Source organism: Vicugna pacos, chromosome 16, assembly GCF_048564905.1.
Source record: "Vicugna pacos chromosome 16, VicPac4, whole genome shotgun sequence".
Taxonomy (NCBI): Eukaryota; Metazoa; Chordata; class Mammalia; order Artiodactyla; family Camelidae; genus Vicugna; species Vicugna pacos.
Window position 1 is genome coordinate 4,032,368 of NC_133002.1, and position 15,740 is coordinate 4,048,107.

General features: G+C 34.0%; 1 protein-coding gene across 1 annotated transcript in view; it reads left to right on the forward strand.

Annotated features, from left to right (window-relative positions):
- BRIP1 (BRCA1 interacting DNA helicase 1) overlaps positions 1-15,740 on the forward strand; it is a 214,309-nt gene that overhangs the window by 63,977 nt on the left and 134,592 nt on the right. The window contains 1 exon segment of the mRNA XM_072940258.1: positions 829-990. Coding sequence (XP_072796359.1) covers positions 829-990 — 162 coding nt within the window.

Consider the following 15,740-nt stretch of genomic DNA (forward strand, 5'->3'; position numbering starts at 1 on the left):
TTCTGCATAACCACAATATCATCATACTCAAGCAATTTAAAATCAGTACATATCAAGAAACACATAATATCAGTTTGTCTTACTACTTACTAGTTGATCATTTGGTTTAAAGTTGATTAAACTGGTGTTCACTAGATGTCATGGTGCAAAATGTACCTCAGTCTCATACATTATTTCAAAATATAGGACTAATACGTTTCTCAACAATCTGAAGTTTGTGCTATCTTCAGAATACTAATAAATTTTGTACTTTCTGTTAGTCAAATTGACTATACTAAGGGTAGATCTATGTGAATGCAGAGGAATTGCATAAAACTGTGAAACTGGTGGGTCTCATTTTCAGTGGCTGTAGATCTTTGAGCATCAGTGAGTTTGTGAAACACTAGTTCCTGTCGTAGCTGAGTCTTAGGGATTTACCTGTAGCAGATCATTTCACCCCTCACCTCTATTATTTTTGACTCATTTCTGATTTTTTTCATTTTATTTTTTCACGTTTTTTCATCATCCAACAAAATTTGGTTACATGTTAATTTTGCAAAGCTATTGATAACTGTTGGTAAGTAAAACCTGTTTTTCTTTCATCGTAAGACAGTTCAGTGTCTTAAATCAAATCTATACATAATTAATGAAGTAAAATGTCTATAAATCAAATCTATACATAATTAATTAAAGGTAATAGGAAAAAACCCCAACAACTTAAAAATAAATTTTCTCTAAACTCATTGCTTGATCTTCTTTTGGCATACGTGTAATTAAGTTTCCCAACTAAATGCTAATTTGCCTGCCTAGTTTTGGCATAACTCTAGTACTGACATACTTATGTTCCAGGTTTGGGTTGGCACTATTGGGTCAGGCCCCAAGGGTCGCAATCTCTGTGCTACCTTCCAGCACACGGAAACATTTGAGTTTCAGGATGAAGTGGGAGCACTTTTGTTATCTGTGTGCCAGACTGTGAGCCAAGGAATTTTGTGTTTCTTGCCATCTTACAAGGTAAGGGGCTATTTGTTGTTTCTTTTGCCTTTAAAAAACCATGTGGGATTACCATGATATGCTTCCTAGGATCTGAAGCAACAGGGGAATTACAGTTTTCTAAACATCATATATTATTTTACTTGCTTATTGATTAAGATACTGCCTGATTGTTCTGTCACTTTAAGACTAAAAGTCTTCAAGCAGTATTAGTCATATAAGAGAACTATTTTTGTATATGTGATTTTTATTCTTAGGGCTAGCTTGATATTTTCATAGTTAAAGGAAAAAGGAGCATTATTTTTCACTTTGATAAATTACACTTTTGAATGTCTCAGTAATCTGAATCTAAAGACAGACTTTCTGTGTTGTCCATCTTTTTACCTCATGTATTTGGTTGGAAAAAAAGAATTTTTTTCTTGTTTTAAGAATAGCTCTGATTTTTAATTTTTTTTCTAGAGTTAAATTGAGTTGTAAAGTGTATTTTAGTCCTCCTAAATATTCAAAGCATTAAAACCACATACATAATTCCTGACAATAATTTCATACTGTAACAAAATTTAAATTCCAGAGTAGAGAACTGGGATTCTTTTTTTTTTTTTAATAGGAAGTTGTTGTATATGTAAGGACAGTAGCATAAGTAATATATTTGAATGGCAATATCGATACTTTCGGCTCTTCTGTTGTCTTTCCATCTATATACCTACTGCTATGGTCTGAATTTGTACCCCTCAATTTCGTATGTTGAAATCCTATCCCACCAAAGATGATGACATGAGAAAGTGGCACCTTTGGGAGGTGCTTAAGTCATGAGGACAGAATCCTCATGAATAGGATTAGTGTCTTATAAAAAGATGCTTCAGAGAGGTTCCTTGTCCTTTCCACTACGTGAGGACACAGTGAGAAGTTGCCAGCTATGAACCAGGAAGAGGGCTCTCACCAAACATGACCATGCTGGTGCCTTGATCTTGAACTTTTCAGCCTCCAGAACTGTAAGTGATAAATTTGTGTTACTTAAAAGCTACCCAGTTTCTGGCGTTTTATTATGTGACTGACACATTTTTTGTTAGCCAAAGATGCAGTCAGTCAGTCCTCCTGTAGATAAATTAAAGGAACTTCTTTCAGGACAAATTTAATCAGATAGTCTTTTTTAAACAAGCATATCTAAAAATAAAATAGACATAAACATGTTAAAAATTATTAATAGAAAGAAACATTTATTCCAGAGTGTGAACATCTACACCAAAAGTTATGTAAAGGAAAACTGATAATTAAGCTTGGAATTAAAGAAAAGCAAAATCTCAACACGTTAAGAAAACCTTTTATGTTTTCCAATCACAGTCACAAAAAGTGAACCAGGAAATGCCCAGTTGAGTAAATGAAAAATTTTACTTTTGCTAGGCTTCAAAGACATGGTAAGAATAATTATTTACATGCTAGGAAGTAGCTGGGTATGTTTTTCTCTTGGTGTATATAGAGGAGAACCAATGTAAAGTTATTTAAATAATGTAATTGTCATTGAAAAAGTTACACTGGAAACAAAAACAGCCTGTTGTTCAACAATGCACCATACCTTCTGGTACCTGTACTTTCAAATGATTTAATTTTCATTGGCCAGTTTTAGTACTTTAAAAATATATTCTTTTTTTTTTTTGTATGTATTTTTTTTATTGAAGTATAATCCGTTTACAATGTTGTGTCAATTTGTGGTGTACAGCATAATGTTTCAGTCATATATGAACATACATATATTCGTTTTCATATTCTTTTTCACCATAGGTTTCTACAAGATATTGAATATAGTTCCCTGTGCTATACAGCATAAACTTATTGTTTATTATATATATATTAGTATCTGCAAATCTGGAACTCTCAATTTATCCCTTCCTACCCTCTTCCCCCCTGGTAACCATATTTGTTTCTTTTCTTTTTTTGACCATTTTTGTATAGTTTATTTGCAGATTTTTTAAAAAATTGAAGTATAGTCAATTACAACGTGTCAATCTTTGGTGTCCCAGTCATGCACACATATATTCATTGTAAATGTTTTTCCATTAAAGGTTATTACAAGATATTGAACATAGTTTCCTGTGCTATACATAGAAACTTTTTTTAAAATTCTGTTTTTATATTTAGTGGCTAACATTTGTAAATCTCAAACTCCCAAATTTATCACTTCCCACCCCTTTTCCCCAGTAACCATAAGATTGTTTACTAAGTCTGTGAGTCTGTTTCTGTTTTGTACATGAGTTCATAGTGTCCTTTTTTTTTTAAGATTTCACATATGAGTGATATCGTATGGTATTTTTCTTTCTCTTTCTGGCTTACTTCACTTAGAATAATGATCTCTAGGTCCATCCATTTTGCTGCAAATGACATTATTTTATTCTTTTTTATGACAGTTATTTATTTCATTGTATAAATATACCATAGCTTCTTTGTCCAGTCATCTGTCAGTGGACATTTAGGTTATTTCCATGTCTTGGCTATTATAAATAGTGCTGTTGTGAACTTTGGGGTGTATGTATCTTTTTGAATTAAGGTTCCCTCTGGGTATATGCCCAGGAGGGAGATTGCTTGATCATATGGTGAGTCTATTTTTAGTCTTTTGTGGAATCTCCATACTGTTTTCCATAATGGCTGTACTAAACTACATTCCCACCAGCAGTGTAGGAGGGTTCCCTTTTCTCCACACCCTCTCCAGCATTTATCATTTGTGGATTTTTGAATGACGGCCATTCTGACTGGTGTGAGGTGATACCCCATTGTAGTTTTGATTTGCATTTCTCTAATAATTAGCGATATTGAGCATTTTTTCATGTGCCTGTTGGCCATTTGTATGTCTTCATTGGAGAACTGCTTGTTTAGATCCTCTGCATATTTTTGGATTGGGTTGTTTGTTTTTTTGTTATTAAGTTATACGAGCTGTTTATATATTCAGGAAATTAAGCCTTTGTCAGTCACATCATTTGCAAATACTTTTTCCATTCCGTAGGTTGTTGTTTTGTTTTGCTTATGGTTTCCTTTGCTGTGCAAAAGCTTCTAAGTTTAATTAGGTTCCATTTATTTATTTTTGCTCTTATTTCTATTGCCTGGGTAGACTGCCCTAGGAGAACATTTTTGAGATATATGTCAGATAATGTTTTATCTATCTTTTCTTCTAGATTTATTGTGTCTTGTCTTTAAATTTTTAAGCCATTTTGAGTTTATTTTTGTGTAGGGAGTGAGGGAGTGTTCTAGCTCCATTGATTTACATGCTGCTATCCAGTTTTCCCAATACCAGTTGTTGAAGAGACTGTCTTTTCTCCATTGCCTCCTTTGTTGAAGATTAATTGGCCATAGGTCTGTGGATTTATTTCTGGGTTCTCTATTCTGTTCCATTGATCAATATATCTGATTTTATAACAATACCATGCCGTTTTGGTTACTGTAGCTCTCTAAGTTTGTCTGAAGTCTGGGAGGGTTATTTCTCCAGCTTCATTCTTTTTCTTCAATATTGCTTTGGCAATATTCTGGATCTTTTGTGATTCCGTATAAATTTTAGGATCGTTTGTTCTAATCTGTGAGAAATGTCCTGGGTAATTTCACAGGAATCTCATTAAATCTGTACATTGTCTTGGGCAGTATGGCCATTTTAACGATATTGAGTCTTCCAATCCAAGAGCATGGGATATCTTTCCATTTCTTTAAGTCATCTTTCATTTCCTTAATCAGTGTTTTGTAGTTCTCCACATAATACGTCTTTCACTTCCTTGGTGAGACTTATTCCTAAGTATTTTATTGTCTTGGATGCAATTTTAAAAGAGATTGTTTCTTTACTTTCTTTTCCTGCTAATTATTATTAGTGTAAAGAATATTTATTTATTTTTACCAGAGGTACTGGGTATTGAACCCAAGACTTTGTGCATGCTACACACGCACTCTGCCACTGAGTTATACCCTCCCCCTCTGTTGGAAGGTTTTTGATTCAGTTTTCTTACTAGATTTAAGTCTGTTCATATTTTCTGTTTCTTCATGATTCAGTTTTTGTGGATTGTGTGTTTCTAGGAATTAATCCAATTTATCTAGGTTGTCCAATTTGGTGGCATAGAATTGTTCATAATCTTCTTTTATAATCCTCTTATTTCTGTAAAATATGTAGCAATGTCTCACTTTCTTTTGAGGCTTTAGTAATTTGAGTCTGCATCCCCCCCCCCTGCCTTTTTTTCCCATTGGTCAGTCTAGCTAAAAGTTTGTCATTTTGATCTTTTCAAAGAACCAACTTTTGGTTTTGTTGATTTTCTCAATTGTTTTCTATTCTCTATTTCATTTATCTATTCTGTAACAGCTTCCATAGAAAGATCAGTACCTATGATGATGAATCAACTAAAGTTCATTGGTATTAGCCCATTTCTCTTCGTTGCATACTATGTCTTTGAGAAGATACCAGGTCCCAGGCCTTTCTGCATCTTTATGTAGTCAGATTAGCGACATGTACACTAATGGTTTTTATCTTAACCTTGTTTAAAAGCAACTTATATTTCTTTTTTTTTCTTTTTAACATTTTTTATTGATTTATAATCATTTTACAATGTTGTGTCAAATTACAGTGTTCAGCACAATTTTTCGGTCATTCATGGACATATACACACTCATTGTCACATTTTTTTCTCTGTGAGTTATCATAACATTTTGTGTATATTTCCCTGTGCTATACAGTGTAATCTTGTTTATCTATTCTACAATTTTGAAATCCCAGTCTATCCCTTCCCACCCTCCACCCCTCTGGTAACCACAAGTCTGTATTCTCTGTCTGCGAGTCTATTTCTGTCCTGTATTTATGCTTTGTTTTTGTTTGTTTGTTTGTTTTTGTTTTTTAGATTTCACATATAAGCGATCTCATATGGTATTTTTCTTTCTCTTTCTGGCTTACTTCACTTAGAATGACATTCTCCAGGAGCATCCATGTTGCTGCAAATGGCATTATGTTGTCGGTTTTTATGGCTGAGTAGTATTGCATTGTATAAATATACCACATCTTTATCTAGTCACCTGTTGATGGACATTTAGGCTGTTTCCATGTTTTGGCTATTGTAAATAGTGCTGCTATGAACATTGGGGTGCAGGTGTCATCCTGAAATAGATTTCCTTCTGGATACAAGCCCAGGAGTGGGATTCCTGGGTCATATGGTAAGTCTATTCCTAGTCTTTTGAGGAATCTCCACACTGTTTTCCATAGTGGCTGCACCAAACTGCATTCCCACCAGCAGTGTAGGAGGGTTCCCCTTTCTCCACAGCCTCTCCAGCATTTGTCATTTGTGGATTTTTGAATGACGGCCATTCTGACTAGTGTGAGGTGATACCTCCTTGTAGTTTTGATTTGCATTTCTCTGATAATTAGTGATATTGAGCATTTTTTCATGTGCTAAAAGCAACTTATATGTCTAAGTAATTTTTACTTTCTGATGCTCTGTGATACCGTGTATCAGTTCATTTTCAAAAGTTATTTTTGCTAGCACTGCTTATGATTTTTACTATAAATACATTTTTAGTATATATTCACCTTATAACAATAATAACTTAAAAAATGACAATTGTAATATGGTTTCATAATAAAAATATTTTTTCTAAATATGTAAAAATTTAAGTAAATTTTTAAAGCATCAGTTTTATTATAATGAACATTACATACTTAAATGTTACTTTGAAATAGAATTTTCATGTCATATCTGTATGGGTCTAAAAAAATCCACAATATATGGCTTCTTGGAGGGTTTTTTTTTCTGTGTAGAAGGTGATTACTATACTAAAAATTTATTTATCATGAGACATGAGATTAAAGGCATGAGAAATTTTGAAAATTTGGTGTATAATATGGACAGCAGTTACTTCTCACAATTGAAAGAAATGTTTAAATGAGCCAGCTGTTCTAAAGAATCAATATTCTGTCACAGAGGAGAAAAGTTTTCTTTATTAATTCATAATTTTTAGATCGTTCCTACTATCTAATTACTCATTTTGATTCCTGGTACATTTTTTTCAAAATCTTGAAGTTTTGAAAATTCAGAAGCCTCCTGATTATTTTTCCTTTATTAAAAACATTTTTTTCCCTATCTCAAATTGATCTTCTGTTCTGCTTCATAAACAAACTTTTTGTTTGGGATACAATTCATGTACCATGTAATACATCCTTTTAAAGTACAGAATTAAGTTTTTTTTAGTGTATTTGTAAAGTTGTACAACCATCACCACTATCTAATTCCAAAACATTTTCTTCACACCCAAAAGAAACCTCTTATCCATTACCAGTCACTTCCCATTCCTACTTCCCTTAACCCCTGGTAGCCACTAACCTGCTTTCTGTTGCTATGGATTTTCCTTTCCTGGGCAGTTCTTATAAATGGAATCATACAATATGTGGCCTTTTGTGTGTGGCTTCTTCACTTAGCATAATGTTTTTAAGGTTCATTTGTCTCGTAAGATGAATCAGTACTTTATTACTTTTTATGGATGAATGGCATTCCTTTTACTTTCAGTCTATTTGTACCTTTGAATTTAAAATGTGTCTTTTGTAGATAGCATATTGGTTGCATCACTAAAAAAAAAAAAATCTATTCTGCCAATCTTCTCCCTTACTGGGAGACTGCCCTTTGTTATGGGGAATGCTTTGAGTGTATTTAAAAATGGTTATTTTTTTTTCCTTCCCCTCGCCAGAAACAGGAGGGTTATTCTTGACTCTTTACTGTGAGAACCTCGGGTGTGGGTGGGGAGGTGGTCCTGGAGGTAATATCTGTAAAAATATGGGGGATCCTTAGGAAGGTGGCCCCTATGAGTTTCTCACTTTTATACTAGTATATACTGTGCCTTCAGCAGTTTGTCAAAATTATCATTTAAGTGTTCCTACCAATTTATGGTTTTGATGGCTTTTGCTCCCAATATGTAGTTCTGGACTGTGATTCTCTTTATTCACTGTCTCTCCAGATTTCAGCTAGCAGTTTGCCTTATGACTTCAGTTCTCTGATGTGTTCAAGCCATTGATTCTCTGTTCAGCTTTTTTCTTGGTGTAAGATGGGCGTGATGACTTTCAAGTTCTTTACATATTGGAGCTGAAAGTGGAAGTCCTAATTTTATCTTTAAAAATGTATCTTCAACTGAGCTTCAAAATGTAGATAAAATTTACTTAAAAGTAATAGTCTTTTGTCAGTGCTATTCTTAACTGTTAAACAGCACAGTGACTAGAGTTGTTAAATGCATCATGTCATCTTTTTTCATTTTAGAGGGATTGTCACTGAAATATAGAAGACATGAGAGCTTACATTAGAATTTATTTCAAGGGGAAATTTGGGACCTACAAATTTAAATTTTCAGAACACACATTGCAGTGGTAAAGTTTTTCCCTGTATGTCTAGATAATTACAATTCATGATTTACTTAAACTTTATACCCTTTCACTGAAAGAAATGAAATGAATTTCGTTTTGTTACAAATTTTAGCATTTATTTAAGGACAAAAGTGAGAAAGCTGTTGTTCTAGACTCCCGCCTCCCCCCCATATTTCTCTCAGAGCCTTCTAAAGTTACTAAATATCGTAATAATTTCATGAAGAATACCATTCCTCCACTAAGATAAATTTGATTTTGACTGTCTATTGTCATTTAACTAGTGGCACCACTGCTTTAGAACTCTCTGAGAGATCATTTTTATGGGTAGAAGAGTTTTTAAACTCTTTTTATGGATAGAAATGTTTCCATTAAATCATTTTGAAAAGAGACTCTCTGGTGCCAAAGTAGCAACTTGGATCTTTTTATTTGTACATTGCAGGCTCTGATTTTCTTTTACATCTTTATGAGTAAAAACCATTTTGCCTGAGGGAACATTTTACGTTCTCCACTGAATGTCAAAGAATAAAATGCAAATGTTTCCGTTCAGTCTCTAGCTATAATTTTTAGAAGTATTGTTTAATATTTAACTTGTGTGTTGAGAAATTTGCAATGCTACTGGTTTAACGTTTCTCATTTTAAAACTATATTGCAGTTAATTTAAAGGAGAAACCAAATTTGCCCTTTAAAACATTTTTCTTTTTCTTATGTAGAAACTTGAAATTTCTGTAGATTATGGATCTGCCTTATTTTTTTTTTACATTTTTTATTGATTCATAATCATTTTACAGTATTGTGTCAAATTCCAGTGTTCAGCACAATTTTTCAGTCATTCATAGACATATACACACTCATTGTCACAGTTGGATTTGCCTTATTTTAAGTGATCAACCTAGCCTTTCGCAGGAACGTTTTTTCCCACAGCGTTAAGTAAAAGGAATCTTCACAGTGTTGATGTCTGTGGGATTGTGGTGGGAAGGTTGTATGTACATCTCTGAGAGATGAGGTGTAGTTCTTAAGAAATTCTCCTCTTTTTTTTTTGTTAAACAATATTCATTCATTTGTTTATTCCTTCATTAATGTATTCATTTTACAAATATTTGTTGGGCACGTACTATATTCTGGGTAGACTGTTCAAATTACTTGGCCAAGATCATATTTTTAATTAGTGAAAGTACTTGCCTTAGAACTCTTAATTTTCTACTTGAATACTGTCTTCCTAGTAGCATTCTAGAGTTTGAAATATGAAATATGGTTGATTGGATGAGTAGCAATATGCACATGTACACAAATACCTATGTTTTGATGTATTTTAGCAGTTATGTTTGCTTTGCACATTTAGCTTTGTTTGTGAACTAAGCTGTTATCCTTAGGAAGGTAGATGTAAGAGCTACTCTGAAGGAGAAGGCTGAAAAGCTGCTTTAATGAGTGAGTGATTAAATATTTTGAAAAATAGTAGAGTAATTGGAAAGTCACTATTTTAATAACCAATTTTTTGTTTTGTTTGTTTTGTATACATGTATATAATCATTTATACCGTTTGTCTGTAAATAACATGCATACATTTATGCTACATCTGGCTACAAAAAAAGCTTTTTAAAAATATATTGGTTGTAATTTTTGAAGTGAAAGATCTAGGAAGAATAAGATCAGGGAAGTTAAGATTAGACTATAGTCAGGGATGGCCATGTAACCAAGTTGGTCAAGGATCAAGTAATAAATCTAGAAGCTGAATTCAGTCTAACTGGTTGTGCATCCCTCACTCCCCAGCATTGATTCTAAACTATATTTTCCATGGATGAAAGCATAGATATAGAAAGCACTTTTTGGGAAATAACAGGCAAATTGGTCACATTCAACTTATGATTAATTCACTACACATTTCTATATTAAAGCAATTTATTTGAACTTGATATGGGCTGGACAAACTTGGAGGCTCCAGGCATTCATCTTGGTTACAGTCTTTACTGTCCATCTATAGTTAAGCTTTGTATTAGAGACCAATGGAGTTTTACTTTTTGGCTGACAGTTTCAGATTGGCAGCTTTTGAATTTAAATGATTCGGTTGTTGTCAGGTGGGAAATTACCTTGATGCAACGGTAACCTCCAAATATACTAATCAGGCAGACTATCCAGAGGTAATAGGACAGAGAAGCTGACAGGCAAATTAATATGCTTGAATCACATAGTTTATTTAAATAAACTTAAAACACACACTTGGAAGCAAAGGGAAAGAGCTGAGGGTAAGTTAACACATTTAAGATAGGGTACAGCTGAATGGAAGGACCACATTACCTAAATCCGAGGTTGTGCAGTGTTCAAACTGCTTTCATTCTCTGCCACATTAGCATTCCTTGCTTACAGTACAGTTACAGAGACTAGAAATGAGTTTGAGCAACGTGGCCCAGTAGATGGAAAGTGCTCAAGGCTAATGATACACACTTTATTAAAGAAAAGCAGGGGAAAGTGTACTTGGCTAGAGCTGTGGCCCACCACTTAGCCTGGGGAGCAACTGTGGCTTTTATTTGCCTTTCTTGGGAAGAGGATACATGGGACCAGGATGGGTGTCAACAATGATGGCTGCATCAAGATTTCATGAGTATGTTTTTTATTGCCTCAGATATATTTAGTATATCTTGACTATTTGGTGCTTCGTGTATATATAGCATATCTTGAATATTTACTGTCTTCTTGATCCATCCATTCCTTTCCATCCGTGTTCATACCTACGTACTGTACTTTATGTACAGTAGCCATCTCAGATCAGCTTCTTTCACTTAGTAATATGCATCTAAGTTTCCTCCATGTCTTTTCATGGCTTGATGGCTCATTTCCTCTTAGCACTGAATACTGTTCCATTGTCTGGATGTACTATGGGTTGTTTATCCATTTACCTACTGAAGGTTTTGGTAATTATGAATAAAGCTTCTGTAAACATCCATGTGTAGGTTTTGTGTGGATTTTCAGTTCATTTGCATAAATATCCAGGAGCTTAATTGCTGGATCACATGGTAAGTTTATGTTTAGTTTTATAGGAAGCTGCCAAATTATCTTTCAAAGTGTCTGTACTGTTTAGTATTCCCATCACATCTTTGTTGTTGTCAGTGTTTTGGATTAAGTGTGCAGTGGCACCTTGTTTTGATTTGCAGTTCCCTGTGATGACGTAAGATGTGGAGAATCATTTCGTATGCTTACTGGCCATCTGTGTATCTTCTTTGGTGAGGTGACTATTCAAGTGTTTGGCTCCATTTTCAGTCAGGTTTGTTTTCTTACTGTTCAATTCCAGAAGTTTTTAAAAATATATTTTGGATAATAGTTCTTTATCAGATGTGTCCTTTGCCCAGGTGTATGTTTTCTCAGTCTGTGGCTTGTCTTCTCGTTCACGTATTGTATGTTATACTGTATCTACTGTCAGCCTTAGTTTGGTCCTCATCTCTAAATTAAATTATTGTTAAGTGGCCTTTCTCCCTTCATTCTTTCTCTCACCAATTTTTCCTCCATACTGATCAGGTTACTCTCCTGTTTAACTCTCACTAAACCAGGAAAAATAGTCATAACCATTTGTCATTTTCCTTTTGTATATTTTTAAGTCATTTTAGGAATAATTTATAAAAGTAAGAATAGAGAGATAGTAAAAAAAACAACATTATTAGAAACTTTAAAAAGTTTAGACATGACAAAATCCCTTTGTATCAAGTAAATTTTGGTGTACTAAAATAAAAAAACCAAAGAGTGATGTCACATGTCTTTAGCAACAATGAGATGGGAAGAGATGGTCAATGTTGTTGTCACAAAATATTGTGTGATGGAGTCTTTCCTGCTGAACTGAATGAGAATATCATGTTTTTTGCTTGTCCTTAGATATATATTAATTACATCAATTCTCGAATTTGGGAACTTTTGTCTAGGATATTATTATCTAAAGATGCATTCAAATCTGAGAACCTACACCACCCAATTTCACCATTGTTACTAGAATTGGAGTGTTGCTCTGTTTCTTTTCTTTTGTATTCTTATTCATCTAATAATTATGACACACCCTCATTTGTTAATTTCCTTTTCTTTGCGATTATGAGCATAAAATGAAAAATTTTCAGTTCTCAACACTTCAGTGAAAGCTAAAAACAGATTACAAATATGGTGTCTTCAGTTTTCTTTTCTACTTTCTAGAAAGATAATACAATACTTTGAACAATACTATAAGAAAAAATGGTGGTTTATTATTCCATCATTCTCCTGTTTTCTTATTATTGTAGCTTTTCTTAGCATTATTAGGAATCATTTGATGAGCAATAATAGATAATTTTGAAATTATTTGTAGGGTATTGCAATAGTTGAATGTTTCACAACGTAGAAAAAGTAATGTCAGTAAGATCCGATATTTCTTAGAATTATAGAAGAGTGCAGTTAGTCCATGTGGTAATTGCAAGATACAGTATGTTTTATTTGGTTTTGTTAAAGTTAAATTTTCTCCTTTTTTGGAAAAAAAGTCATGAAATATCTTCACAAGTGGTTAGAAATATTGAAAAAAAAATGGGTCCATCAGACCCTAACGGTATACCAAAAATTAAAAACTTTAGTAATTCCCAGTTTTCCGAAATATAGAGCTTAAAACCTTCTGTATTTCCTAGAGGCCTTGGTTAGCCTTACGCGTTATGGCCCCTAGCATTCCCTCATCCTACATACACCTATTTATAAGGTATATTGTATTGTTATGAGTGCCTTGAGCGGCCACGTATTTTCATTCCTACATAGATACGGTAGGCAGAATTCCATGATGGCCCCCCACGATTCCTAACTCCCGGTGTACACACTCCTTCCCTCATTTATTCAATCAAATACTAATCTAGGTACTGCTGTGGACGGATTTTACAAATGAAGTCGGTTGACCTTAAAATAGGGAGATTATTTAGCTTGCTCTGATCTAATCACATGAGCCCTTTAAAAGCAGAGAGTTTTCTTGAGCTCTTTGCAGAAGAGAAAGCCAGAAAGGAATAATATCTAGCTGACCTGGAGAAAAGCAGATGTCTGTGCTGTGAACTGATTGGTGGGAGGTGGGGCACATGACAAGGAACCCTTGAGCAGAGAGCAGTCCTAGCCAACGACTAGCAGAAAAATGGGAGCAGTTGTCCTACAGCCAGTAGGAAATAAATTCTGCCAACAACCAGTGACCTTGGAAGAGAACCCCAAGTCCCAGATGACAGCTGCAACCCCAGCAGACACCTTCATTTCAGCTCAGTGAGACTGAGCAGAGCACCCAGTTTTGCTGTGCCTGGACTTCTGACCTATAGAAACTGAGATAATAAAATGAATGCTGTTTTATGCTGCAGCATGGAGGATATTATGCTAAGTGAAATTGGCCAGTCACAGAAAGACAAACATTGTTTGATTCCATTTGTATGAGAGATCTAGAGTAGCCAATTCATAGAGACGGAAAGTAGAAGGGTAGTTGCCAGGGGCTGGGGGAAGAGGGGAGTGAGCTGTTTAATGGGTATAGTTTTAGTTTTGCAAGATGAATAGAGTTTTGGAGATTGGTTGTACAATAATGTGAATGTACTTAACATTATTGAGCTATACACTTATGTATATTTTACCACAATTTAAAAAATTATTTTTAAAAGTGAATCTTGTTTCAAGTCACTAGGTTTGTGGGTAATTTGTTATGTAGCAATAGTGTTTCATAGTGTTGTGTCTGCTCAAAATCCACTCTGACTATTTTATTATCCAGGAATTTTATACTCTCTGTCCAGCTCAAAAGTTTATTCTATTAAACCATCCTTGACCCTGAGGCAAAATTAGTCACTCTTTCCTCTCCCTAGCCAGATACATCTACAATAGCACTTACCACATTGTATTTTAAGCGTTTTTCTCTTAGGTCTTCTCCACTGGATTGTGAAGTGGTATTTTTTCCAAAGCATTCACCTTCCAGTTTTATAGCAATAGGTTTACAGCAGCTTCAGGTTGGCAATACCTGAAAGTAGTAACTTTTAGCAAAATTATGGTGGTTATTTCTATTCATTTTCTTTTCTCAGCCTAGATTCTACCTTAGATTCTAATAATACAGATGTACTGACCTCATTTAGTTTAATTATTAGCCTTTTTACAGAGGGATAGAAAGAGTCGCCCCCCCCCCCACCCTTAAACTATAATTAACCTACTTAGGTAAGATATGAAACATGTAAATAAATTTGTGTGAATAAAATTTATTCTTTCAGATTTCAGATGACATTTACTAAGCTAATACTTCTTGACTAGTAGTAAAACTGGTCAAATACATACATTTTAACCAAACGGTTACTTCAGACATTGATAAACCAACTATGTTGATCAATCAACAGAAATTCAGAATTCATGTTTTAGAGAGTTAAGAATTTGTCCCATGCATAATAGCTGTTGGGTTCTTATTATTTTCTTTTCAAGAGATTTCAGCAAAGTCGGTGAAGAAATGTATGAGTTATTTCTAAAATTCAGTTTTATTTGTAAAGTTTTACATTTGTAAGTATTGTGTATTTTTATTAAAATGTATGAGTAAGTGGCTCTGTAAATAAGCATATCAGTATCGGTAGTGCAGCTCTAGATTTTCATCATCCTAATTCTTTCAACAAATTTATAAGAGGGAATACTCCTTGTCAGAGAATATAGGACCTTTCACTTCTACATAGACAGCCAGCAGCACGAGGGATCTCGCTTTCACTTCGGGACAGCATTCTTCCGTACTACTCCTCCTAGCGCATTGCTGGCTGCATGTATATTCATTGACAGTTTGATCCTGAGCTAACCCCCGGCCTCTTGAGGTGAAGGTGTGAAGTCAGGTATCACCAGATAGCTAGAGCATAGGAAGTTAGTTCAATAGAAGTTAATGTTTTGATTTTCTCATATTTTACTTTTGAATACAGCAAGAATTAAGGATATACCCATTTTTGCTGTAATTTAAAGTATAATAAAGAAACTACTACTTATTTTCAATTTTTATTACTATTTAAAAGGAACTGTATGTTATTCCTAACATATGTCACCTATAGGATACATACCGAGTAAAAGAAAGTAGACATTTCTTAAATATTAGTACTTCATGAAATGAATGTGAAGAATCATCTTTAGATGGAAAAATATGACGGGTTTTACCTATGAAATAAATTATGTGAAAAAGATTACAAAAGATGGTAGTCAGTTTAGGCAGGCCTATTAAAAGCATTAAGACTTGAGTACCGGCTGTTAAAGTGAGTAAATGGCGATATTATAAAATTAAACACATGCCAAAAAACATTTTCCAGAGGACTGGGATTGTAACAATACCATTAATGAGGGCAAAGAGGTCTTAATGCAATTTGCACTTTCTAAAGTTTCAAAAAGAGGCTTTGAGTTAGTGCATTATTATTGTACTGAACATCTGGAACTGTGTAAAAGCTATGGA